At 59.0% G+C, this 24,911-nt stretch overlaps 1 protein-coding gene across 2 annotated transcripts in view; it reads left to right on the forward strand.

The window, feature by feature from the left end:
• Positions 1-24,911, forward strand: part of RARA (retinoic acid receptor alpha) — a 43,145-nt gene that overhangs the window by 154 nt on the left and 18,080 nt on the right. The window contains exons 1-2 of one of the 2 annotated variants that reach the window (XM_037495378.2): positions 9,494-9,516; positions 20,814-21,355. In XM_037495378.2, the coding sequence (XP_037351275.2) occupies positions 21,178-21,355 (178 nt within the window). In that variant the 5' untranslated portion in view covers positions 9,494-9,516; positions 20,814-21,177. Of the gene's footprint in view, positions 1-9,493; positions 9,517-20,813; positions 21,356-24,911 lie in introns of those variants that run through there. The other variant, XM_054688651.1, reaches the window with a different exon arrangement.

The raw sequence follows: 24,911 nt of genomic DNA on the forward strand, positions 1-24,911 counted from the left end.
TCCGCTTCTGATCTGGCCATTTCTCCCTCGCCAGTTCAGGCTTTCCCCATCCCTCCACCCTCACTGCTCGCGGGGGGCCGGGAGGTGGGAGCCTGGGAACAGCGGGGTGTCTGAAAGCTCAGTGCCCTTGCACCCTCCAGCGCCCTTCCTGCACTTCCCTGAGGCATTCCCTGTTCTCTAGCTAAGAATGAAAAGTGGGGGGGAAGGTCTGCCCAGGCCCCACGCCCTTGCACCCTCCTTTGCAGTGTTGCCTAATACCCCTTCCCCCACCTCACCTCCACAGGAGAATTGGCCGAGCCGGGTAATAGGGCGCTAGCAGCAGGGCCACCAAGGGACCAGAGCCTCCCTGGGGGATTTCTCTCTTGGTCCTGTCTGCCTCTGGGCCCAAAAACCTCAGGATTTTGCACACACACACACACACACACACACTCACCTTGCAGGGGAACTAATGCCTGGTTCCAGGCTCAGCTCTCACTTGGGTGGCCAAAGGCTTGGCTGGAGGGACAGTGGAGGTGGTGAGGTTTTTGGTCACCTTTTCCTCTAGGGAAAGTTCTTTTAGCTTAAGGCCCCTGTCCCTGCCAACACCTATTGCAAAGAGCTTCCCCATCCCCCCGTGTGTGTGTGTGTGTGTGTGTGTGTGTGTGTGTGTGTGTAGACCACGTGGTTGTAAGATCTATACGCCTTGCAGAGAGGTGGCTGCGTGCTTGGAGGGGAGAGATCCCAGAGTGTGGCCCAAGCCAGAGCAGGCTCAGCCCAGATGGCTGGGGAAGGGGGTGTGGACCAGATCAGGGAGGCTGCCCAGCCGTGCCAGCTCCCTGGGCTCCTTGGCTTTCAGAGCATCAAGCTCCTGGTGTTACCCAAAGCTTCTGCCTTCCTGCAGGCTCTCTGGGAGAGGACTGGATGCTACCTACTGTTTACAGTGGCTTATTACCCCCTCCCCCCCAGTGGGGGGCTGACAGCCTTGCTTTCTAGAGATGGAGGGCATTTAACTCTGGTTTGGGGGGTTTGTAAGAGGGGTGTATGACTTGGCTGAGTTACCTTGGGTGAGTGTGGATACTACCTCTGGGTGTAACAGCCTGGGGAGGGGAGGAGTAGAAGAGATTGGTCACACTTAGGGGAGCTCTCCACCTCTCTATGGAGCTGGGTAGGAGACTGGTCCCCCCTCTGGTAACTGTCTAGGTGCCGGGTGTGCTCTGCATTCCCGGGTCGCTCCCAGATCTACTATGGTTGGTTTTGGAGGAAAGGCTAGATAATGCAGTGACTGCAGACTTAGTTCTGCCCTTGACCTGAGATGGAGAATAGACACTCTGGCTGAGATCAAAGGCCTGAATCTGAAACTCAGCCCCGTCATTTAACTGCCTTTATACCGGTCTCTAAGCCTCCGTCAGCCCAAGCCTTGCTGTCTGATGGGGCACTGCTGTAAAGACCTCTAAGACTAAGTATTTTTAAGTCCTATGCCAATGATAGCAGTTGTGGTGGGGGGATGTCTAGGATGGGATTCTCTTTCCAAATCTAGGTCAGTCTCTTTGCCTTCAGCTTTCTTCCTCCATCCTTGCCCATCTGGGGGGAATGGAGAAACCAGGCAGGGCTATGGCCCAGGGGCTGCTGAATCCCCCTAACACAGGTGGTAGCTGTCCCCAGACAGTCTATGGTCAGAGAGGACAGATCTCTCCACCCGCCTTTCCTTGCTCTGGGGCTCCGCGCCTTCTCCCCTGAGCCCTGTCTCCACCTTCCTTCTGTTGTCCCTGCTCAGCGTCCTTGTCCCTGTCTCTCCCCTGCCCAGTGGCCTCCTTGTCCGGCTCACTGGGCAGGAGTCCTAATCGGATGCGACAGCTGAGATATGTGTGGCGGCTGGGAGCAGGCGTGCGGGAGGGAAGCCAGTGGGAGGATGGTATGAGGGCTGCCCCTGGCACTGCCCAGGCCTCCCAGCCACCACCTTGGGCCTGCTGACTCCTGGCTTGGCTTGGCCCTGGGGAAGGGATGCCAGAGGAAGCTCAGGAATGAAAGGGCTGGGGTCTGGTGATTGGGGACTGGGATAGGGGAAACAGCCAGTACCCCAGGACTGCTTTGCTATTTGGTGGCCTGACTGTCAGTCCTGAATGGCAGGGAGGGGAGGGCAGCCAGTGAGAGCCAGGCTGGCGCAAACCCCCTCCCTTGTTCAGAACCCCCTTGTTCAGAACTGCTTTCACTCCCCCTGCAGCCCCCTTGGCCAGTTGCTCTGTGTGGGTCACATCTGGGAGCTGCCGGGGCACCATGTGTCTGTCTGCCTCCCTCTGGGCTGTTTCCTCCCCTCCAAGGTATTTCACTCACTCTCCGGGCTGAGCGCCAGGACTCCTGGGTTTCCCGCCTGCCTCATGGTGCAGAGCCGCCCTGCAGGGCCCTGGAGAGTCACTAAGCTGGTTTCCTTCCTCCTGCGTGGGGAGGGCCTTCTCCCAGGGCTGGGAGGTGTTAGGAATCCCAGGAGGGACAGGGGTGGGGGCACTGGAGCCCCTGGCACCATAGCACCCTGACTTTTCCCTCCTAGCCTCTGACTCAGCTTGGGGGTACTCAGGCCTCCTTGACACAGCAGGGTCTGGCCTCCAGGCTTCCATCTTGACATGAGGACAGCCAAGCTCCTCAGCCATGCTGCTTAGCTTTTTCCCCCACAGTATCTGGGGTATCTGGGGGTAGTTATTGAAATCCTCATGTTTGCACCCACACATTTGAGGGGAGCAGTGGATTAGCATAATTGAGGCTGGGGCACTATTTTGTCTTCCCTCCAGCTGAGCCAGGATGAAGGAAACTGGCACAAACTTCCCCACGCCAATTCCCTCTGCCCTTAAAAGACCAGCCACTAGAGCCAGGCCCTGCCCTCTTGGTGCCCACATTGTGGTTGGCACCGATTTGTCAGAAATTGGGAAGGTTTCCCTTTAGACCGCTCGCCTCCTCTCTCCTCTCACGGAGTAGGGACAGTTCTGTGATTGTAGGTACTTATGGACAGGCCTCCCCTAGGGAAGGGGTGTGGGATGCCCCCGAGATGGCCAAGTTGGCACTAGCCCCAGGCTGGAATGCTGGACATGGTTCTGAGCTGGGAGTTTGTGGGGGAGAGCAGGACACGGGTCTCCCTACCCCCCTCATTTCCTGCTCTTTTGGGCAGCTGTGGGCGAGAAAGGCTGCAGGGACTATTTTTAGTTGGTCTGTCCCCTGGCAGGAGGGACGTGCAGAAAAGCACGGGGCAGGCAGAGGGGCTGGCCAAGGTGAAGGTAAGCAGACAGGCAGAGGAGTGAAGCAGAGCAGTCAGAGCAAGGAGGCTGGTAGGTAGGGCCAGGGCCTTGCAGAGTGAGTCCAGCCCCAGGGAGATGGGGTGGGCTGCAAGGAGGAGTCCTGGGGAGCCTTCTGGGTTCCCTCTGTCCATCTAGACTTAGAACTGGTAGAACTGGAAGCCCGGTTCTCTTACACAATCCCTTCCTCTTACAGAGGGGGAAACTGAGGCCTACAGAGGGGACATGCATGGCCCTCTGACATTTGATCAGTCACCGGCTGCAGTGGGACCGGAACCCAGGTCCTTTGCATCATTTTTCTCTCTTTGTCACTGCCCCCACCACACCTGGTTGTGCCTCTGTCCTCTGCTGCAGCACGGAGGACCCAGGCCAGGTGCGCCTGCTCTGTTTCCCTTCCTGCTTGTTTGTGCAGGGTCCCGGGTAAACCCCAGCCTGGTTTGTTTATAAGTCTCCACCATGTGGCGAGAATCTGTGTCCAAGCTGGAAGGAGGTCAGGGTTGGCGTTTGTTTAGGCGGCCTGTGGCCACTGGTGTGAACTGAGGTGCTGGGCAGCTTCCAACAGACTCAGAGGCTGGTGAGCCCTGGGTTTGGAGACACCTTCGAGAAGGGGCATCCGGTCCAAATCCCATTTTAGAGTCCCAGAGAGAGCCAGGGTTTAGCCCACAGTCCCAGGATGAGTTAGGGACAGACCAAGGACTGGGAGGCAGGTTTCCAGACTCTCAGTACCTTTGTGGCCATACCTCGGTCACAGTGGTCCTTGCTAATCCCCCCCACAAAGGAAGGCACAGGGCTGACGAGTGGAGAGATTACCACAGGCTTCTCACATCATGCCAGAGGTGAGCCCTCTTCTAAGGCCTGAAGTCAGGGACAGCTGGTAGATGCTGGTGGGGCAGAGAAATTTCAGTGGAGAATTTCGGACCCTCAGAATTCAGTCCTCTGCTGCCTCAGCCCCATCCCCAGGGCACAGCCGCAGGAGGTGCCCTTCCATAGACTGTGGTGTGCATGGTGCCCCCTGGAGGTAGTCAGGGCTCTGACTCTGTAGCCAAACATGGATGGTCCCCACCTTCTTTCTTCCAATCAGCCTCAGATCTAGCTGGGAGGAGGTGTCCAAATTGGCCTTCATCCAACACCACCCCCATTATCTCCTGCCACTCAACATCGCCTGCCCCTCCCCATCAAGCAGGTCTCAGTGGGCCACAAATTGTGGTGCCCGGAGCCCCTCCCCCTCACTCCACTCAGTTTCTCTGTCTCTGGGGGGCTGATTCATCATGCCACCCCCAATCGGGCCTGCTGTAGCATGTGAGAAATCAATAGTGCAAATGGATTGAGGTTGTTCAGCCTGTCAACTCCCCCTGGGCCCCATCAACTCTCCTGGGTCTTGGGGAGTCACTCAGGCCCCTTCTGGCTCAGCGTTCACTTGGATATACACACCTAGTGTTGTCGCCAGAGTGACGGCACAGGAATTACTCTTTCTGTCCATTTCTGCTTCTGTCTCTCTCATTCACTCTTTCTTTCAAATACTGGCCTGGGCTGAGCATGACAAATACTCTTGAACATTTATGTTCTAGCTTGGGTGGAGTGGGGGTGGAGGGGCTTACGGGGCAGTAGGCTGCCAGCCAGAGGTGGGAGGGAAGCAGGTGGGTGAGGGAAACTGTGCCCAGAGAGATCAAGCTGGGGAGGGGATTGGGTGACAGCCCACCCCATCAGCCTCTGGTAACTCAATCTCTGTACCCCACCCTCCCGATTCCACTCCTGCTCAACAACTTCAGCAGCTGCTGGCAGAAGCAGGCCTGGCAAAAGTGTGTATGAGTGCATGTGTGTTTGGGGGGGCTGAGAGGGGCTGTGGGGGCAGGATGTGCTGCCAGGACATGTTAAAGGAGACTCACACAGCCTGGGTACAACTTGGGTGGCAGGAGGAGGTGGGGCTAGTGGGAGAGTGGGTGGTGAGTGATGGGCAGGGGGCAGGCTGTAGGGGGGCAGGGCAGCTCAGAGGTCTCACAAAACTTGTCTGCACTGGAGCAGGGCCTGGCGTGGTTGGGGGTGGGCAGTGGTGGGGGCAGGAGGCGGGCACAGCCCTGGCTTGCCCCAGGATGCCTGTCCTTTGCCAGGGGGCGCATGTAACTATGGAGGGCACCCACCGTCTGCCCCTGTCCCCTATCTTTGGGCTGTGCCTGTTGGGCATCCCAGTCTGGGTGACTAAGTCACTTCTGTCCTGGGGCTGGCAAGGAGCCAGGCTCAGCTCTTCTCGGCAGGTGAGTCACTGCCCTGGCATCTCCCCCCGGATGCAGCTGAGTCACCCGGCTGTGCCTGCCAGGCAGGTGGGCACCACACTTGGGGTAGGGTTGGGGGGCTATGTGTGGAGCCCCCAGTGTTTCTCTGTTCTCTTTTTGGCATGTCCTGGCTCCACCCATAAATCTGCATAGCCAGGCAAGGGGGGTATTTCTCCAGTGTGCTCTGTTGGGGGTTAAAGGAAGAGGCTGCAGGGAACTGAGCAGAAATACATTTGACTCAGAGTAAATGGGGGAGGGGCGTTGCAGGGGGGACTGGGTTTGCATTGACAGGCTGTATGACCTTGGGTGAGGCAGTTTTCTTTGGTGCCTCAGTTTCCTCATCTGTACAATGGAGACAGGAATTCAGTCCCAGATCATCCTTCTGGTCTGTGAGAATCAGATGGACATGGGGTCTGGAGGTGCTTGTGGGTGTAGCTCCTTTGGGGATGAGCAGGGAGGCTGGGCAGAGGAAGAGAAGCCCACTGGGGCCCCTCCAGCACCTATCACCCATACCACCTGCGTCCAGGTGGGCTTGGAGACACAATTGCTCCCCATCCTGGGTTCAGACAGAGTTCCCCACAGGCTGTGAGAGGCCTTGTTTTGCCAGAGTGTGGATCCTCCTGGGGTGTCTCAAAGCTATTTTGTTTCTTCTGTGGCTGCTGGGGGTGTCCTGACCCCATACTGTTTGGAGTAGGATGGCTGTCTTGGGAAACCACTTAGGACATAGACTCCCCCCAAGCTCTTTCTGTGTGCAGGAGGGGGAGGGGATTCCCGGTGGAGGAGTTTCTTCCCTGAAGAGTGGAAAGCTGTGTCAGTACAATTTTTGCACTGGCCAGAGGCAGCTCTCCTGGCTGCGTGTGATCATGCAGGTGCCTCTCTTTTTCCTAGCAAAATTGTCCTTTTAAAATGTGTAAAAATAGGGGCCTCCCTGGTGGCGCAAGAGGTTAAGTCTCAGCACTTTGAAGCTAGCTGCAGCCACTGCAGGGAGCTACCCACATGGTGTGGCAGACCTCGCCTGTCTCACCTGCTGCTCCCCTCAGCAATGTATTTCTTTTTTTATAGAGGCATGTTTTTTTTTTTTTTTCTTTCTTTATTTGTTTGCTTGTTTGTTTTGTTTTTGTTTATACATGCACTGGGTACAGTCAGAAGCACGGGAGGGTGAGAGAATTCACCAGAGCCAGAGCGGGGAGCAGAGCAGGCAGAAGGACCGAAGTACACTGCTGAGGGGAGCAGCGGGCGGCAGGAGAGGTCTGCGCGCCATGTGGGTCCCTCCTCCGGTGGCCGGGGAGCAGCCGGGGATTGAACCGGCGCCGCAGAGGCCGCGGGCAGCTTCGCAACCCAGCGCTCTACCGCTGCGCCACCGGGGAGGCCCCAGCAATGTATTTCAGTCAATCCGCCTGGTCTGCTCCCCACTCTGTCTCCGGTGAATTGTCACCCAGGCATCTCTGGCCTGCACCCCAGCTCTTGTATGCATAAATAAATAAATCTTTAAAAAATGTGTAAAAAATATTAACAATAAAAGAGCAAAGAGCCCTTGGACTTGTGGCTTCCCCCCCTGCAGTCTCCTGCTGCTTCCTCCACTCTTCTCCCCCCACCTGCATAAAGGTCCTGGGGGAGGCAGTTCAGCTGTGCACCCACCTGGAGACTCTCCTGCCTCCTGGAGTCAAGCTTGAGTTAGACACTGGAAGGGCAGTGCTGGGTGCCTGGGTAGGGAGGAAGTCACCCCAGGTATTCATTCAGGGTGTGTGCTGTACATGTGGGTGCAGTCTTGTGTGTATGATGTCTGACCCCCATGAGGAGTGGGCTGGTGGGTGTGTGCATTGCTTCCCCAATGGGCACACAGACCTATTGCTCTCTGTTTAGGAGTGTGCCGCACCCTCTGCTTCATGCCCCTGTGGGCACAGATGCCTGTCTTGGAGGTGTGTTTCGTGTGCATGTGCATGCACGTGTGCCGGGGAGTGCACATGGGGGACTACACAAGGGCTCTATGCATCTGCGGGTGCGAGTGTAACTCGTGGCGTGCACGGCGTGCGGGAGCCTTCCTGCCCCGTGTGCTGGCGGGACTGTATGAAGGCCGCCCTTGCTGCTGGTGGGTACCTGTGTTTATGAACACTTGCATTTTTCTAACCAGAGCTTCCCCCTTAGCCTCCACCGGAAGACAGGTAGAATCTGGGCCAGGAGGAGCCTGTGGGGCTGGCACTGGGCCGGTGCCGACTCCCCTGGTAGGCTGGTCTCTCTCCAGGGCGGCTCCCCCTGCTACTGGCTGGGCTCAGGCTGCAAGACCTGGGGGTGAGGGGCCGGAGGAGAAGGGGTTAAGCGTCGGCGTCCACATCTGGGAGCCATTGGCGCATTCCTGCCCGCTGAGCGCATGTTTGCGGATGGATCTGGACGGGACAGGGCGGGAGGGCTGGGCAGGCGGTTCGCACCGGCAGACGGAAATCTAGACCGGAGCGGGGAGACAGCCCGGCCCAGCGGGCGGGAAAGAGCCTGGGGACGCGCTGCCTGGCGCTTCCCCGGGCGCCCATCCCCAGCTCGGGACCGGGGGGCGCAGCGTCCCGCCGACCCGCCTGTACTACCTTATCGAGGCTGGGGGGCTAGAGCCGGAGGGAGACCCAGGTGCCTCAGGTCTAGACCGAGCCGCACAACCAGTGCGACCGTGGACAAAACCCCGTGTCCGCCCCCGGCCTCTGGGTCCCGTCTGTAGAGCCGGGGCCGTCGGGCCGGTGGGTTCGAAGGCTCCGCCAGTAGGTCATGCCCAGCGGCTTCTCGGGGTGAAGGCCTGGGACGATGGCACTTCCCCTTCCAATGGGAAGTCCTGCGGGGGCACTTGTGGCCACTTCTTTGACCGGGAATGTGTGTGTGTGTGTGTGTGTGTGTGTGTGTTTCCCTAGAGATTCCGCTCCTCTCCCCCTTCCCCCACTGAGCTAGAGTGAGGACCGCGGTCCTGGCAAGCAGAGCAGCCGGCTTGTGGCTGGGATGGGGCCTGGGTCTCTGCAGAGTGTTTCAGCCCCTGCACCGCCGGCCTCTGAGTCAGGAGGGAGAAACTAGGGCTCGAGCACCCTCTAGCATGGAGGGGTGCTCCTGGGCGCCCCCTGCTTGGCTGTGGGTAGATCCCAGAGTCGCTGCCCTTTTTGGACGAAGGGCGGGAGGGGAGGCCCCGGGGGCTGGGCTGGCACTAAAACTGCCCGCGTGCGGGGCGCGAGGGGGAGTTCTGCTCCTGCCTTCGTTTTTGCACGATTGAGAAAAATTGAGATTCAGAGAAAGGAAGTAACTTGCTCAAGGTCGCAGCTCTCGGTTGCAACGGCTCCCTCGGGGATTGTGAAGAGGGAGCCGGGGCTTGACAGCGCGGCCGCGTCTGCGCGCTCTTCCCCGCGGGCGCGGCCGGGCCCTCCCGGCGGAGGTGGGGTGTGCGCGGCGCCCTGCGCTGGGGGTGTGGAGGTGTGCGGCTGGGGGGCAGGGGGTGTAATACCACACACCGTAGTCTTCCTCCACCGGGTCCTCTTTCCATTCTCGCCGCAGAGCTGCGCCCCCTCCTCCCTCCGAATCTCTGCTGCGGGGCCTGCGGGAGGGGTTCGCCCAGATTCCCACGGTCCAACCTTCGGCGAGGCGCGGCTCCTTTAAGACTCGCCCTTCCTTGGGTCTGTTAAGGAGAGGATGGGCGTGGCCCCGAGGCCCCGCCCCCGCCCGTGCTGATTGGTCTGGGGGCGGGCGGGGGCGGGCGGGGGCGGGCCTGAGGGAGCGGGCCGCCCCCCACACCCCGGCTCCGTACCCTCCGCCCCCCCAGTCTGGGGCTCTGGGTAAAGTTTCAGCCTCCGCACGTGACTCGCCATGGCCGCTGCTTTCGCCCCGCGCCCCTGAGCCGCGGCCCCCCGGACGGCTCCTCTCCCGGGACCCGGCACCTCCGACGCGGAGCAGCCCCGAGGCGCAGGGTCCGAGCCAGCGCGCGCCCCGGGCGCCCCCGCGGACGGCGCTCCCCGCGCCCAGAGGTAACCTCTGCCCGGGGGTTCTGGAGCGCCCGCGGCTCCCGCGGGCATCGCGGCCGGGGGCCTGCGCTGGGCGGGAGCCGCGGGTGAGGACCTGGTTCCGAGCGGGCTCCGACGCGCACGCGGGGTTTCCTGGGCTTCCCAGCCCGCGGCCGCCGTGCCCAGGGTGGGGGAGCCCCGTGCGCGCCGGTGTCTTCGCGCGCCCGGCGGGGCGTCCCGGGCTGTCTGCCGCGCGCGCCCCGCCGCCGGGCTGTGCAGAAAGGCGGCTGGGAAGCCCGGCTCGCTCTCTGCGCTTCACGGCAGGCAAAACAAAAAGACTTTCAAACCTGTTTGGGGAGAGATCGGATGCCCAACGGACTAGCCCCCTCCTTCTTTCCCTCCTGTTATCTGAGCCGCCCTGTGGTTTGGGGAGAATCAACCAGGGGGCCCACCCCCTCCAGAGGCAGCCGGCCGCGGGGCGGGGCCCGCTCAGCTGGTGTCCCCCTTGGAGTGAGGGGAGCCGTCAGAATTGGGTGCGAAGCCAGCGCTGCCTGGGTCTGGTGCTATCACGGGGTTGTGAAGCTTTTTGGGGTGAGGGGAAGACGGAATAGACTGGTCGTCTTTGCTCTGCTGACGGTGTCTGGAACCTGGTGCCACACACGAGGTGGGGAAGCTGCTAGCCAGATGTGTATGTGGGAGGGGAGATGCTAGAAAATCGACTGGGTTGTGGCCCCTCTCTTCTTTGGGCACTGCCCTATTGTCAGGCTGCGGCAAAGGGGTAGGGGAGCAGGTCCCCGTGTGCTAGGCTGGGGATGGGGATTCACTATGATGGGAATCAAACCAAAAAAGTCCTGCAGCTTTGGAGACAATTCTCCACAGTCCATCCTATCTGGCATAGGATACCCAGTGTGCCCGCAGGGAGGGGTACTCACCCTCACCTGGTGCTGGTTCCTTCTTCTATAACCAAATTGCCTCCTACCTGCGGCTGGTGTGCATGTGTGTATCTGTTCTCAGAGGGGTCCCAGAGAAAACGCCTGCACTCTCTCACCCCTCGCTGCTTACCCCAGCCCTCAGCTTTACCCCTGACCACTGTCCCTTCCTCCAGTTCCTGGCTAAGAGATTCAGAGATGTCTTTTACTCCCTTCCCTGACGGTAGTCATCATAGGGCAGGGTTGTTCTGGGGAGGTGGCTCTGTAAGGATTCCAGGTCTTGCTAGGAAACTGGGGCTGATGCCCCAAACTCTTCTCCAGGGCCTTGTGCTCGATGGGGAGGCTGGGCCGGGGAAGCCCCAGGTTGAAGTGGGGGTGGCTTGGAGTCTTGGGGCTTCCCCTGTAGAGGGTGGGGATGAGTCTGGGGGAGGGAACAAGAGAAAGAGTATTTGGAACTGGAAGAAGAAGGGGGGTTGTGGAGTCAGGGAGTTTGCGGCTGTGAAGGATGTGGGTGCGCTGGGAGGAGCTGGGATATCAGTTCTGCCTGGGAGTCTGGGCTTGTCAGTCCTGAAGCACAGCGGTCACTAGGGTCAGACTCCAGCAGACACTTAGGAGCTGGGATCTTGGATTTAGAGGGACTTTGAGGGGGTGATGGGAGTGTGCATGAGGTGGTTGCACACAGGACTCCACGAGTTGGGTGAGGCCAGTGCAGAGGCAGTAGCAGTTCTGAGAAGGCCCTAGCTTGGGTTGCCTTAATTCTGGCCCCTGCCTCCTGTAGTCCTTAAATTTCTGTCCTTCAGGCTGACCCTGAATACCTGTGTCACCGCTCTGGGCCACCTCTCTGGTCTCCAACCATGTGGCAGCCTGGCAGGAAGCTAGCCGTAGGCAGTCTCGTCCTGATCAACCCTATGCCCCCCCACTGGGCACAGTCATCCACATGTGCATGATGTCGCTTTTGCCACTTCATCTAGTGTGGGGGAGAGAACATATTCTGAGTCACCTTGTCACTTTTCAGGTCTGTTTTGGGGGCAGTGACCCAGACCCCAGTTAATTAGCTCTCCTCCTCCCAAATCATTTGATCCTAGAAGCTGCCTCTGCCCTCTGGGACCTTCCCCCTCACCCTCCAAGGCTACTGCTTGCTCCGACTCTGGGATCTTAGGTGGGGTGCTCTTCAGAACTGTGTGGCATGAGGGTGGGGCCTACCCCCAAAGGCGAACATCAGTGCCCAGTTCCCTGTCCTCTGGGGGGTGTGGGCAGGGCAGCACCTACTTTGGGCTGGATATGTTTGGGGTCTGTTTGGGAGCTCTGTCCAGGAGTTGGGGTGATGGGCCTCTGGGGAAGGTAATCCTATCCCTGTGACAAATGAATAGGGTAATCTCCACTCCCCCAGCACCCCACACCCCTTTATGGTGGTGGTGGTTTGGGGAGTGTGGGAAACTGGCAGAGCCCCTGGCAAGATGACCAGGGCGGTCTTGACTTACTGGGTTTTGGGAAAGGAGTGTGGCAACTGATACCCCAGCTCCCAGAGCTTTGGCTGCACATCCCCTCTGACTCCTGCTGTCTTTCCTCCCTCTGCTCCCCTCTCCACCCTCTGGCTGCAGTCTGGAGCCCACACAGTTTGCTGGGGGGGGGGAGGTTGGGGGTGTGGGGGGGCAGGGCCTGGATCTCCATATGTGTCCAGGGAGTGTTCTGGGAATTGGCAGGACTGGCTGAGGGTGTCTGGGTGTCCCTGCAGGGTGGGTGGTGTACAGGGACCAGACCCAGAGTGTGAGAATGTGTCAGTGTCGGTGTGTCTGTCCCCAGTCTGGCTCGGGTGTGGGTGTCTCTTGCTTGTCTGGATCTTGCCTCCCGCTCCAGTCCCCGCCCCCCCCTCCCCAGCTGGGACTGCCTGCTTGCTCTCTCCCTCCGCAACTGGAGCCTCCCTTGCCTGTTCCTGGAATTTGGAGAGGAGGAGGAAGAGGCAGGCAGACAGACCTCCCACACTCTAGCCCGCCCGCCTGGCATCATGGGGAAACGAAATAGGTGTTATGGAAGTAAGGTTTCCCAGGCTTCCCCAGCCCTTCCAACACACATCACGGTCCAGGAGGCCAGGTCTTAGTCAAGGACCGTGCCGCCCCCACCCGCTGGGCAGCAACAACAGCATCCTGCCCTCCAGGGCCCCTGCCGGGACCTCCAGGCACCAGTGTCAGGCTGAGGAGCTGGTGGAGGATTAGACTGCTGCCAGCCTGGCCAGCACCTGTTGCCGACCCCCAGCCCTGTAACTGGAGCTGGTCTGGGAGGGGTTGCAAAATGACAGGTGGAATTTCTGCAACCGGGCAATACCCCCTCCCCACTGGACATGCATTTCCCTTCCAGGGAGAGCAAGAAAGCCTGCCCCCCAAGTGTCAACCTGATCTTAAGGATGATGCTCCCGTCCTGCCCATGGGGGCAGAGCCAGGGAGATGGGCGAGGGAATGATTGCTGTTAGCCCAGTGACCCCCACCCAGTCACTGAGTGCAGAGCCCAGCTGCCCTTGCTCAAGTTTTCTGAGCTCTGTTGCTCTGGCAGGGCTGGGGGGCATGGATGGGGGTGGTTCTCTGTTAATGTTTTAATTGCATAAAAACTGGGAGCTCAGCTCTGGGCCAGTGGGGAGTCTGGGTCTGGCTGGCCGCCCGGTTTGGGCTAAATATAGTCTGGGACATCTGCAGAGAAGGGGAGGGGGGTGGAGGGAGGTTCCATTCCCCCCACCTCCGGCCAAGGTGCCCTCGTCTGGGCGGGCACCTTGGAGCAGGGAGGGAGATTCCTCAGTGCTAAGGGCTGGGGAGGGACGGCGGCGGTCGCTGGGCATTTTCGACCTGGCCTGCCTGGAGGCCAGTCTGAGGATCCAGCCTGAAATGAACCTGGAGCCTCTGGACCGGGCGGGCGGAGCAGGGCGCACAGGGGCTGGATCCAATGGCTCTGCTCCCCTCCCCCCAGAGCTGCCGTAGTTCAGCCTCAGTGTGTCACTGCACCCGCCTGTCCGCCCGCCCGTGGTGTGTCACCGTGACCCGCTGGCTGTGTGTACACACCTACCTTGGAGTGTCTCCCTCCCCGCCCCTCCCCCCGCGGAGCCTCTGTCCCCTGGGTCCTACTGCAGCCCTGGCCCTCCACTCCTCTGCCCCGCGCCCCAGAGTGAAACCTTTAGCCCAGGAATCGAGACTAGAGAAGGGGAAGCTGCGGTGGGGAGTTCTCTGATCTCCAGTCACGGCAGGAAGTGGAGGGGAGGGGGCCGAGGGGGGAACCATGAGTGGCAGGCTGGGAGGGAGGGCCCATCGCCCTGGGACCAAATGTGTACACTGCGGTGGGCGGGAGGTGGCCAGCCTTCCCCTTCCCTCCGCTCCAAGTGGGAGAAACTCAGGGGAGCGCGGACTCCCCAGGGGCTGCTAACAATCTTTATCACCCCCCCAACACTGAGAAAAAATGTCTTCCTGTCACGTGGCTGTCACTTCCTGTCCCACTGTGGTTCCCGGGATGTTTGTTGTTGGTTACCATGGAGATGGCCGCCTTGGGCACTACCCGGGTTCTTGTGGGGAGGGAGCTGCCCCTCCCCCCTGGCCCACAGTTGGGGGGGACTTGGGGGGCCCGTCTGGGGGGCCGTTTCAGGCTGAGTGTGTGTGGTCTCTGATGCCCCAGATCCCCTAGGGCCCCCCAGACTTCTGTCTGTAGGAAGGAGTCACTGCCACCTACTCAGACTGAGTGTTGGGGAGACTGTGACCACATCTGGCTGACTGTGGCCAACTGTGTCAGTCTGACTGACTGTGCAGACCCTGGCCCCGCCAGCATTGGTCCTGCTGCCCCATAAAGATGCCAGTTCCTGGAGTCCCTGCTTTCCCTATCATCTTTTCCTTTTGGAGCCTTCTTCCATCCAGTGTTCTCAGGGGTTTCTCTGGTTGGTTGGGGTGCAGGCTGGGGTGAGGAGGGCCTCTGGGCAGGCTCCTCAGAAGTCGGTGTTCTGGGGGGGTGGGCAGTGGTGGTCTGCAGACATACACAGCTTGCTGCAGCAGCTTCCCCTGACCCTGTTCTTTAAGGGGAGGACTGTGGGACTTTGTGACCCACCCACCCTACCCGCTATGGGCTTCCCTGATGGGCTGGGAATGGAGAGGGGAAGAGATTTCCCCTAGTTCTAGCCCCAGCTGAGAAGGTGGGTGTGGAGTAGGAAGTTCCTGGGGGGTTTGATGGATGGGGGTGTGTGGGTGGGGCATAGTCTGACTCAGGCTTGGTCTGGGGTCAGAGCCAAAAGGATATCCTGAGACAGTGGGGGGGGTGTTGTTCCTGGCTTCCCTGCAGCCTGGGTCCCCAGGGAGGGATTCTAGGAGGGGGCTGGTAGCATGTCCTGCTGACTGACTGCCCTGGACCGCAGAATCTGGTGGTCTCAGGATGAGGCAGAGCTGAGAGGGTGGGTGAAGGGACGGCTGTAGCCTTATACATACTCTACACACACACACACACACACACACACACACACACACACACACACACATGCTGCACTGTCCCCCCCATTGTGAGAGTTGTGCTTCCTGCCTGGTGAAGCGAGGGAGACAATGGTGAGGGGGCAGCTGCCAAGGTGGGGGTGGGGAAACCCCATGCCAGCCTGGGTATGAGGACGGTGGTTTCCAAGCTGGGGGGGTCCCCTTTGTCTGTGCCCCTTTGGTCCCCCACCCCATACAAAAGAACTGCTTTTGTAAGGTCCACACACTCCTGTGGTCTGGCTGTGGCCTAGGCAAGCTCATCTCTTCCTCTTCCTGTTTTCTTCCTTCCCGTGGGCTGGTCTCTGTCCCTGAGGCCTGGGCTGCCCCCTGCCCTTTCACCTACTCTCTGCTTCGAAAGAAGACCTTGTGGAGACTTTAGCTCTGGTTGAAGGGGGGTCCCTCAGCCACCCTGGGCTTTGGAGGCCCTGAGCATGACTCTTAGGGGCTCTGGAGTTTGGTCCCCAGGACTGGGGGACTGGCTGGCAGAGACCCTCGTGTCCTCCCAGAACCTCGTCTGTCCTGGGCCTGTGCTCAGTCACTGCTGAGATAGTGCACGTGGCGGTCCGGCTGCTCTGTGGGCAGAGCCTTGGCTGGGTGGGGTAAAGTTGGGGAGACATTGGACTCGGTCTTCTGGAACCAGGAGCTGCATCTTGAGGCGGTTGGGCAGCGGCAGCGTCCAGAGGGAAGACGTTGAGCTTCAGCCCTCCCCAGGCCCCTGTGAGGATGTGCTAGGCTCACACTTGCTGGGGCGGGTTTCAGACAAATCTTAGCTGCAAAGAGGCAGGCTGGTTTTCTGTGCGGCTGGTGGGGAAGAGGTGCCCCCACTGTCCTGGCCTTGCCCAGGTGACTCTTCTCACGTTCCTCTGGGTGGTCTCTTTCAAACAAAGCAGCCTTGCCTGGCTTCCTGCAGCCTAGACCTGCTGAGCATAAGGTAAACAGAGGACAGTGATTAGACTGTGGGCTTGCTGGGGAGAGGGCTGAGAAGCTTGGCTAGGGGACCCCTGGACAAAATGGGAGTAGTGGTCATCACTGCTCCCCAACCCCCGCCCGCAGATCTGAGGAGCATGGGGGAGGGGAGAGGTTGTGTGTGTGTGTGTGTGTGTGTGAGAGAGAGAGCGAGAGAGAGAGAGAGAGAGAGAGAGAGAGAGAGAGAGAGAGAGAGAGAGAGAGAGAGAGAGAGAGAGAGAGAGAGTATTTTTTTCCTGGAAAGTTTATAAATAGTTCCAGCCCACTGTTCTGGTTTGAAATCTGCCCTGTCCCGCCCTGCCCAGCTCTGCCAGCTCCTGGCAGGGTAGGGGGTCTAACGGGGCCAGGTCTCTCTTTCTGCCAGGGCTGAAGTCTCCATCCTCTCCCCAAGTTGAGCTTAGTTTTTGGGTGTTATTTGCATATGATTCATTGTTTAGAATGCTTAGGAAACCCCCTGTCTCCCCTTCTTTCGAGCTCCCTAGTCTCTGTCCCCCTCTCTCAGCACTCTGTACCCCAGGATTGCTTGACTTCTCTTTCTTGGGAGCCATTGTTGCTGAGAAGCCTGGGGAGCAGAGCCAGGAGAGAAAAAGAGGAGCTGAGTCCAATTGGGTTTGGGGGACCCCTAATTTCTTTCCCCCGAGAGTAGGGGAGGAAATGGTCAATTTCTCTTCCCCTTCTCCCCCCACCCCAATCCAAAGGTTTCCCCTTTTTGGTTTGCAAAATGAAAGAAGGGAATTTGGGAAAGGGTTGTGGTTGGGCCTCCACCCACACCCCGAATATCCCTCTCCCCACAGTCCTGTCCTCAGTCTGGGAGGAAGCAGGCACTGGAAAATGGGTAATTCTCCCTCCTACCATCTGTCAACAGTTGCTGGCTGTGCTGGGGAGAGCAGACTGCCACCCGGAGAAGCCGGAGAAGCCGAGGTGCCGCCAGGGTGTGGGGCCGGGTGGGGCCGGCTGCCCGTACCTCCTGTGTGCCAGGCGTCGCGCTAGGTGCTTTCCAGGACTTTTATCTCTGAAATCACACAGCCAGTTGTTGAAGCAGGCAGTTCATAGGCAAGTGCACAGATGCTTAGAGAGGTTCAGTGACTTGCCCAAGGTCACCCAGAGTGGCAGAGCTGAGATTTGACCCTTCAAACCTCTAGTTCTTTCACTCGTCTTCATGGCTCTGCCAGCTCTTGCGTTTTTCTGTAGGTGTGTGGCTCTGGGGGATATAGCCTTTGGGCAGCAGGCCTGAGAAAGGATGCTGGCACCTTTTCCCAGTGAGGGAGGCCCCCTCAGACCAGCTTGGGCTGGTGGCAGCCCCCACTTCTGCTGTGCTCGGGTGAGGCTTGGTAGATTGGAGGTGCAGGCCTGTGGTTTTCTCTTTCTCCAGGGAGGATGCTGGTGGCAGTGGTGAGCCGAGGGTGGAGGTTGGATGTGGGTAGTTTGTTTTCCCTTTCCTTAGTGCAGGTTTCGATTCTCTGCAGGCACCCAGGTGTCTCCCTGAGGGTCGAGGCTCCAGAGAAACCTTCTGCAGCAGGGCCTGTGTCTGGCTGTGGCTCTCAGCCCCACCCCCAGCATCCCTGCCCTTGCCCATCCCTGTTCTCTGGCCAGTCTGGCCCTTGGCCCATTTCTGTGATCTTTACCCCCTCCTAGGGTTCAAGGCCCTCCCCTGGGAGCTGAGTAACTTTGTACTGAAGTTTTCAGGCTGAGCTGGGTTAGGCCTACTGAGACTGATGGGGGTGGGGAGGCCTTCCAGCCTCTCCCTGAAGTGTGTATCTGATCTTTTAGGGGGGTTTTTGAAGTTGGGTCCAATTTCAAACTCCTCAGGGCAGAACTGAGGCATTAAGGGGACTGCAGTTCTCTCTCCTTTGGGTGCAGGGATGGGCTCCAGAAGTTCCAGGCTGGGCTGACTGATTCCTCTCCCACCCCCCAAAAGTAGGGTCAGGATGCCTGGGGTCTGGAGTAAATGAGAATCTGGGCCTCAGCCCCCTGGACCAGGAGCTGTGGATGGAATCCCCTGGTGAGCCCTGGTGTAGAGGGACTGGGCCCCAGGGAGGCAGACACAGAGGCCAGCCTGGCTGTGTGAGAGCCAGAGAATGTGCAGTTAGGAAAACTGTGGGGCGGTGGTTGTGTGTCTGCAGGAGCAGTGTCTGCGGCTGGGCACGCAACCTTGAACCACGCTCATTGTGTGGTGGAGCCAGGTGTGGAGAGATGGTATCTCCACGTTCCCTCTCCTCACGTGCGTGCCTGCACACACAGGCTGGGCTGCGCAAGCACACTCTTGCTCATGCGGCCACTTTCTGTAGACCCTCATGCATGAGCTTCTGCCAATGTGTGTGCGTGTGTCTCCCTGCGGTGTTGGTGAGGCTCAGCCAACCCCTCCTTCCTTTGCCTGCCCCCCTCAAGTTCCCCTTGTGTAGGGCCCCAAAGGGGTGTGGGGCCCCCCTGGGCAGCAGCTGGCCTAAAGGGTGGGGCCCCTGTTCCTCTGACGTCAGCCCTCTCAGCCTGGGAGGGAATTGCAGGGGCCTGGGGAGGGAAGGGGACACCTCCTTCAGGAGTAAGGAGAGAGGCCCTGTAACTCTGCTTGTCGTAATTAGTAACAGTAAAGGCCATGATCATTAATAAGGTCCAGATTTCACTCCTTGGGGAGCTGCCCCCTCCCTAGTAAGTACCTGTACCCCTCCTCCCATCAGTCAGGCACCCGCTGGCCTGCTGGGCACAGCAGTGCTGGCTCTGTCCAGTGGCCTTGGCAGGAACTCCCCTATGTCAGGCATGGTCCTTGACCAATTGCTGGCCAGTCCGTGTCCCCTGGACTCCAGGTCTGAGCCCAGAGCCTGGGGCCTGGTATGGCCTGAACTTGGGGGGAAGGGATTCGAAGGGGAGGCAGGTCTTATTTGGGGTCTCTGTGGCTCTCTCTTTTTTTTTTTCTTCTTCTCTTGTTCTTAGCAGCTTTATTGACATGTAATCCATATACCATCAAATCTATCATTAAAGTGTAAATGTGATGGTTTTAGTATAGTCACAGAGCTGTGTAGCCATTGCCACAATCAAGTTTAGAAAATTTTTATCACTCCAAAAAGAGCCCCGATATCCATCAGCAGTCATTTCACATCTCCCTCACAGCCACTCCCAGCCCCTGGTAATGCCACTATCGACTTTCCATCTTTCTAGGTTTGCCTGCTCTGGACATTTCATCTAAATTGAATGTGGTCTTTTAGAACTAGCATAAATGCTTTCAAGGTTTATCCATGTTGTGGTGATTATAAATACCCCACTACTTTTTACGACTGAATAATATTCCATTGCATGAGTACACAATCTTTTATTTATTCATTTATCCATTGGTGGACATTATGAATAATCCTGCTACGCACTTGCACATACAAGTGTTTGTGTGAACATATGGTTTCATATCTCCTGGGTAGATACCTCGGAATAGAATTGCTGGGTCATTAGATAATTCTGTGCTTAACCTTTTGAGGAACTGGTCTTCTGTTTTCTAAGGCAGCTGTACTATTTTATATTCCCACCAGCAACCTGTGGGGCTCCCAACTTCTCTTCATCCTCACCAACACTTACCAGTCTGTTTTTTTTTTAAAGATTTATTTATGCATATAAGAACTGGGGTACAGGACAGAGGCATGGTGGGTGGGGGTGAGAGAATTCACCAGAGACAGAGTGGGGGAACAGAACAGGTGGATTGACCAAAATACACTGCTGAGGGGAGCAGCGGGTGAGTCAGGAGAGGTCTGCTGCGCCATGTGGGTCACCTTCCTGGCCGGGAATCGAAGTCATTCTGCAGAGGCTGCCAAAAGCTTCATGGTGCTGTGTCTTAACCCCTTGTGCCACCAGAGAGGCCCCTTACCAGTCTGTTTGATGGTAGCCATCCTGGTGGGTGTGAAGTGATGTCTCATTGTGGCTTTGATTGGCTCTTTCTGCCCATGTTTTATTTTTCATCTATACGTGTTGCTATAGAAATACATGCATATGTATTTATGTGTATCCTCTTATAACCTAAATGGGTTGAAAGTGTCCTCGTGTTTCTCCATCACGCTCTCGCTTCTCGTTGCTGCCTGTCTCACTGTACCTCGGAATCTGGGTTCATCTCTGTCTGTCTCTACCCAGTGCTGTTATCTGCATGCACCCTTTGGTCCCAGCTGCTCAAACAGGGTGTGGCTCTGTGTACACACAGGTGGGGGGCATCTGGCCTTTCATCTGTGCCCACCTCCCACCCAATTCTAGGGATGCTGCTTCTGCAGACAGTGTGGGGGAACGCTGAATCACTCCTCATCACCCCTTCATTGTCTGGGCAGGGGGCTTCCATCTGGGCAGGCCCTGTCCTCCTGACACACTGTCAGCCCCGGGCCCATCATACTGATGAGCACTGGAGGTGATACCCAGGATGGTTTCCATTTCCCTATTTGTGTGCATGTAAATGGGCCTCCTCCCTGGCCTGTGGAACAAACCCATCTGGGGCGCTGGGGCTTGGATTTGGGGGGGAAGTGGTGTAAGAGAGGCCCCCTGGTTTAGGAGTCATTTTTCTGAGAAGTGCCAATGCTTTAGGGAAGCGGCTTTTCCTCCCCCACCCGCCTCCCTTGAAACACATATTTTTTTCTGCATCTTGACCTCAGGTAACCCACAGTGGGGGAAAACGGGCCAGCTGCCTGCCTCAGCAGTACGGATCCTATGGGGTGGCACCTGGGCCCCTTTCCTCTTAGGATCGTAGCTCTGGGCTTTGTCCCTGTCTCCCCAGCCTGGCTGTGCTCTTCTGCCACCCCCAGCAGTGTCTAGGCCCTGCTCCCAGGCTGTGTCTGCCAGCCAGGCACAGTGCCAGCTGTCTGCTCAACCGGGTGCCACAAGAGAATCTCCGGCCGCCCAGGTTGGGGAGCTCCACGGGGAATGCCCGTGCGCCGCCTGCTCCTCAGTGCCCACTCACCTGTCTTTCCTGTTTCTGCAGCATCACGGGACATGGCCCCCCCAGCTGCCTAGCCGGAACCCACCTGCGAGAGGCATCCTTTTCGGCGTCCTGAAGGCCAGCTCTGGACCTTCCCAGGAAAAGTGCCAGCTCACACAACTGCTTGACCAAACACCGGCTCTCAGGACGTCCCCATACCACCTGGCCCCCCAGCTAGCGTGGGGCCTCTGGAGACTGAGATTAGCTATTGGCCTTGGAGAGCCGCTCCAGAACAGAAGGGGGGGTGGGGCTAACCACCCAAACCCCCTCTGGGCCCAGGCCCCATGCCCCGAGGAGGGGTGGCCTGAAGCCCGCCAGAGTCCCGCACGAGATTGCCTGCCTGCCCTTCTGACTGTGACTGCTTGGCATGGCCAGCAACAGCAGCTCCTGCCCGACACCTGGGGGAGGGCACCTCAGTGGGTACCCGGTGCCCCCCTACGCCTTCTTCTTCCCCCCTATGCTGGGTGGACTGTCTCCGCCGGGCACCCTGACCTCTCTCCAGCACCAGCTTCCAGTTAGCGGCTATAGTACACCATCCCCAGCCAGTAAGTGGGGTTTGGGGGAGGTTGGTGGGGAGGAGCTGTGGTGGGCAGCAGGCCTCAAGGCTTGGCCTCTGGGTCCGTCTGTTCTGCTGTGGCAATGAGGTCTCTCCAGACAAGGGGCCCCCCTCATGTGGGGGCCTCATGGATGAAAGACCACAGCTTATAGGCTGATCATGGTGGCTGTTGGATGTTGGGGGTGGTGGAGGGAGAGATGAATGCACTGTTACGTGGCTCCCCTCTCTTGTGCTTCAACATGAGGACCTTATAAATAGCTCCAAGGACTGGACACAGAGGCCGGAGGTCAGTAAACAAACCTCTTGACATTTGGTGGAAATGGCAGCTCAACTGAGAGTGGCACCCCACCTGCGCCCCACCCCATTCAGGGAACAGGCTCGAAGGAGTAGACACAGGCTGGCCTGCTGGAATCCTCTTCTTCCCGCCAGTGTCAGGATGTGCTTTCCTCTGTGGGGAGGATGAGAGGGAAGGACCCACAGCAGCGTGGTGGATAAGGCGAAAGTCCCGCGAAGGAGCGCTCTGTCTGGACTCTGCTATGGATGCACGCATGCTCTTGGCAGGGCCTGTGTTTTCTCTCTGCCTCCGCCCTCTGCCACAGGGGTCTCCTGTTGGCTGGGCGGGGGTCTCAGTACCCTTCCCTGGCTGGCTGAGCCAGGTAGTGGGAGGTGGCGGTGGCTATGGCCAGCTGGCAGAGTCCAGGCCTTAGGCCTGCCAGGCCGCTTACAGTAACTCTGGCCCCCAGGGCCCAGCTGGGCTGCAGGCCAGGGCTGGGGGGAGGAGGGAGCCGGGGCCTGGCCTGGGGCGGGAGGGAGAGGGTGGAAGCAGTAGAACAGGCCCTGGACAGCCGGCTGGCCGGTCAGCTGTTGACCTGGGAAACGGGTCCCACCTCTCCTGGCGGGCAGAGACTGAACACCCTGCCTTGGGCACCCACCGCCCCCCCCCATAGCCACTGGCAAGCTGCCTGGCACCACTGCCCTGTGTGCCCGGCTGGGCTGGGTCAGTGCCCCCTTCTCGGTGTGGGGGCAGCACACTCCCCGGAGCCAGGGAGTCTCTTTGTCCCTGGGGCAGGCCCTGGCTGGGCGCCTCACTGCCCGCACTGGCTGTCTGCCCACCGCCACCACTGCTTCCTGGATCGCCTCCTCTGGCTCCGCCGTAGCCCCCCCTCCCAGGCCCCACCAGCGCTGCGAGCAGGGGTTCTAAGTCAGGGTTCCTTCAGCCTGCCCTTGTGCACTGGGAATGGGGGACAGGCAGATCCCACTTCAGTTTCCACTGTTACCCCACTTCGCAGCTCCCTCTTTTGTTTCCTCCTCCCTCTGTCCTCACCTAGGAGTAAGATGGGCAGCATAGTGACCCGGGACTCTGGGGTCCCTGACTCTGCCTGGCCTTCTGGTGTGCTGGGTGATGGGGAAGGCCAGCCTCTGGGGTTCAGGGTGGCTGGGGAATGGAGCTACACGTCTGTGGTGCTTAGTGCCTGCCTGGGATGGCGGCCGCCTCTGCAGGGGCTGGGGCTCATATTTTGGGTTCCAGTAACTGGAGCGGCTGCTTCCTGCAGGCCTAGGGTTTTTAGGGAGGGAGAAGTCAGGGCTGGCAAGCTGGTCCCTGTGGACAGCTGTCCTTCCCCAGGTGAGGGGAGCAGAGCCGCAGATACCATGCTTATGGGGGTTGGAGGAGGGCTGAGACCTGGCCCATTCTGGCCCACCCTGTGCCAGGGCAGCCAATACTTTGTGCTCTTCTGACTGTTGCAAGCTTCTTCCTCTTTCTGAGAGGTGGGTGGGGAGGACTTCCGGGTCCCTCACTTCCCACCCTGGTAACCTTTTCCCCTCAGGGTGGGGTGCCCACATTTCAGGCAAGTGGAGTCTTCTCTGGTGTTCCCCGCCCAGGTTGGGCAATGCCCCCTTCCTGCCCACTCCCTGTGTGAGCCTGTGGGTTTCCCTGCCCTTCCCCCATCTGGTAAACAACAGGCTTTTCTCACCCAGACCCCCAGCTTCTGAGCTACCTCCCAGCTTTCCTTTTCGCGGACCAGTGGTGTGGCCACGGGCCTGAGGGAACCAAGCATTGCCCTCCTGCTTGTGCTGGGCTGGGGGTCCAGGTGACCCAAAGGCCCCCACTCTGGGTGGTCAGGCACAACAGATCGCCCTTCACACACGCCAGGGCGGAGGCAGCTCGCCTGCCCTGCTGACCTGGCCTTGAGGCTGGTGCTGGGGGTCAGGCGTCCTGGGAGGGGGGACAGTGGGCCCCTGCAGGGAGTGCTGGTGTGCTCTGCCCTGTTGCCTGGTGTGGGAAACCTGGCTGATGAGGCTCCTTCCTCCCTCTTCCCACGACAAAGGTGTTTGGCTAGCGCACCGCCCCTTCCTACCTCTCCCCAGTGGGAGGAGGCTGGACCTTGGGTGTCTAGGGTGGACCCCTCTGAGACCAGGTGGAATGACAGAAGCGTCCTCCAGGTCACTGTGGGGGTGGGGAGGATATTTCCCTGCAATAGCCTCTCAGGGAGCCAGATGGGAGGCTCCAGAGATAGTGTAGGAAGCCCCCCAAGCTACCCCCCCGGGGCATGGTCTCTGAGGATGGTGTTTACTGTGGAGGACTGAGATTCTGTGTGCATTGTGGGGCGGGTCAGCGTTGTGTGTGTTTTAGGGGCATAGCTGGGCCTGGGTCAGGTGAGTGTTGAGAAGGGGGTTACTTGTGTGTATTGGGGGAAGGTCAGAGAGCTGAGTGTGTTTGGGGAGAACCAAATCTGAAGCTGTGGTGGGGGTGTGCAGGAGCTGCGGCAACTTAGCAGCGAGAGAGTTTAAGGGAGGGGCGTCCAGGGTTATGTTGTGTTTGGGGAGGGCAGGGTCTCTTTCTTATCTCTGGTCTGCGCTGGAGGGGACACCAACCTGCCTTTTTTGTTGTTTACCCTGGTAATTCCTTGGTCAGCATCTGGCTGGGGCTGGGCAGTGGGCAGCCGAGCTTGAGTTCTGGCTTTGCCACCTCCTTTGTGGAGCTGTGGGCAGAACCTTGGGCTGGGGGGGCAGAGGGCTGTGCTTTGGGGAAAGCATGAGATCTTGATCTTGCACAGGAGTTGGAGAGAAATGGGATGCTAACATGTGTGGAACACCTACTGTGTGCCGGGAATTTGATCTCTGTTTTACAAATCTTAATCCTCACAATCCTGGGGGAGGGACACTGTCCCCACTTACCCCGAGGGAACAGCTGGCAAAGGTTAAGTGACTGGCTTAAGTGACTGTAAAGCTAGGTTGTTTCCCACAGCCCTGGGAAGGTATTGGTGGGGACCCTCCTGAAAGTGGGGAGGCTTGGGGGGCGAGTACCAACGTTGAACCCCCCTATCTCCTGGTTGAGGCCTTGTTTCTGCCTGGGGAACCTCCCGCCTCCCTCCAGTAGGGGGCGTAGGGAAAGGCCCCCCCACCCCCAAGCCACACCCCCCCTTTTCTGTGAATGGGCTCCTGGAGGCTAGAGGCAGAGAGTGTTAGGGGAGGCGGGGGCCTGAGCTCCATCCTGTCCTGGAAGCTGCGGATGCAGTCTGTCCACACCCATCCCCATCCCCAAA

The sequence above is a fragment of the Talpa occidentalis genome, unplaced genomic scaffold (genome assembly GCF_014898055.3).
Source record: "Talpa occidentalis isolate TD23 unplaced genomic scaffold, MPIMG_talOcc4v2.1 talOcc4.7, whole genome shotgun sequence".
In the NCBI taxonomy this organism is placed as follows: Eukaryota; Metazoa; Chordata; class Mammalia; order Eulipotyphla; family Talpidae; genus Talpa; species Talpa occidentalis.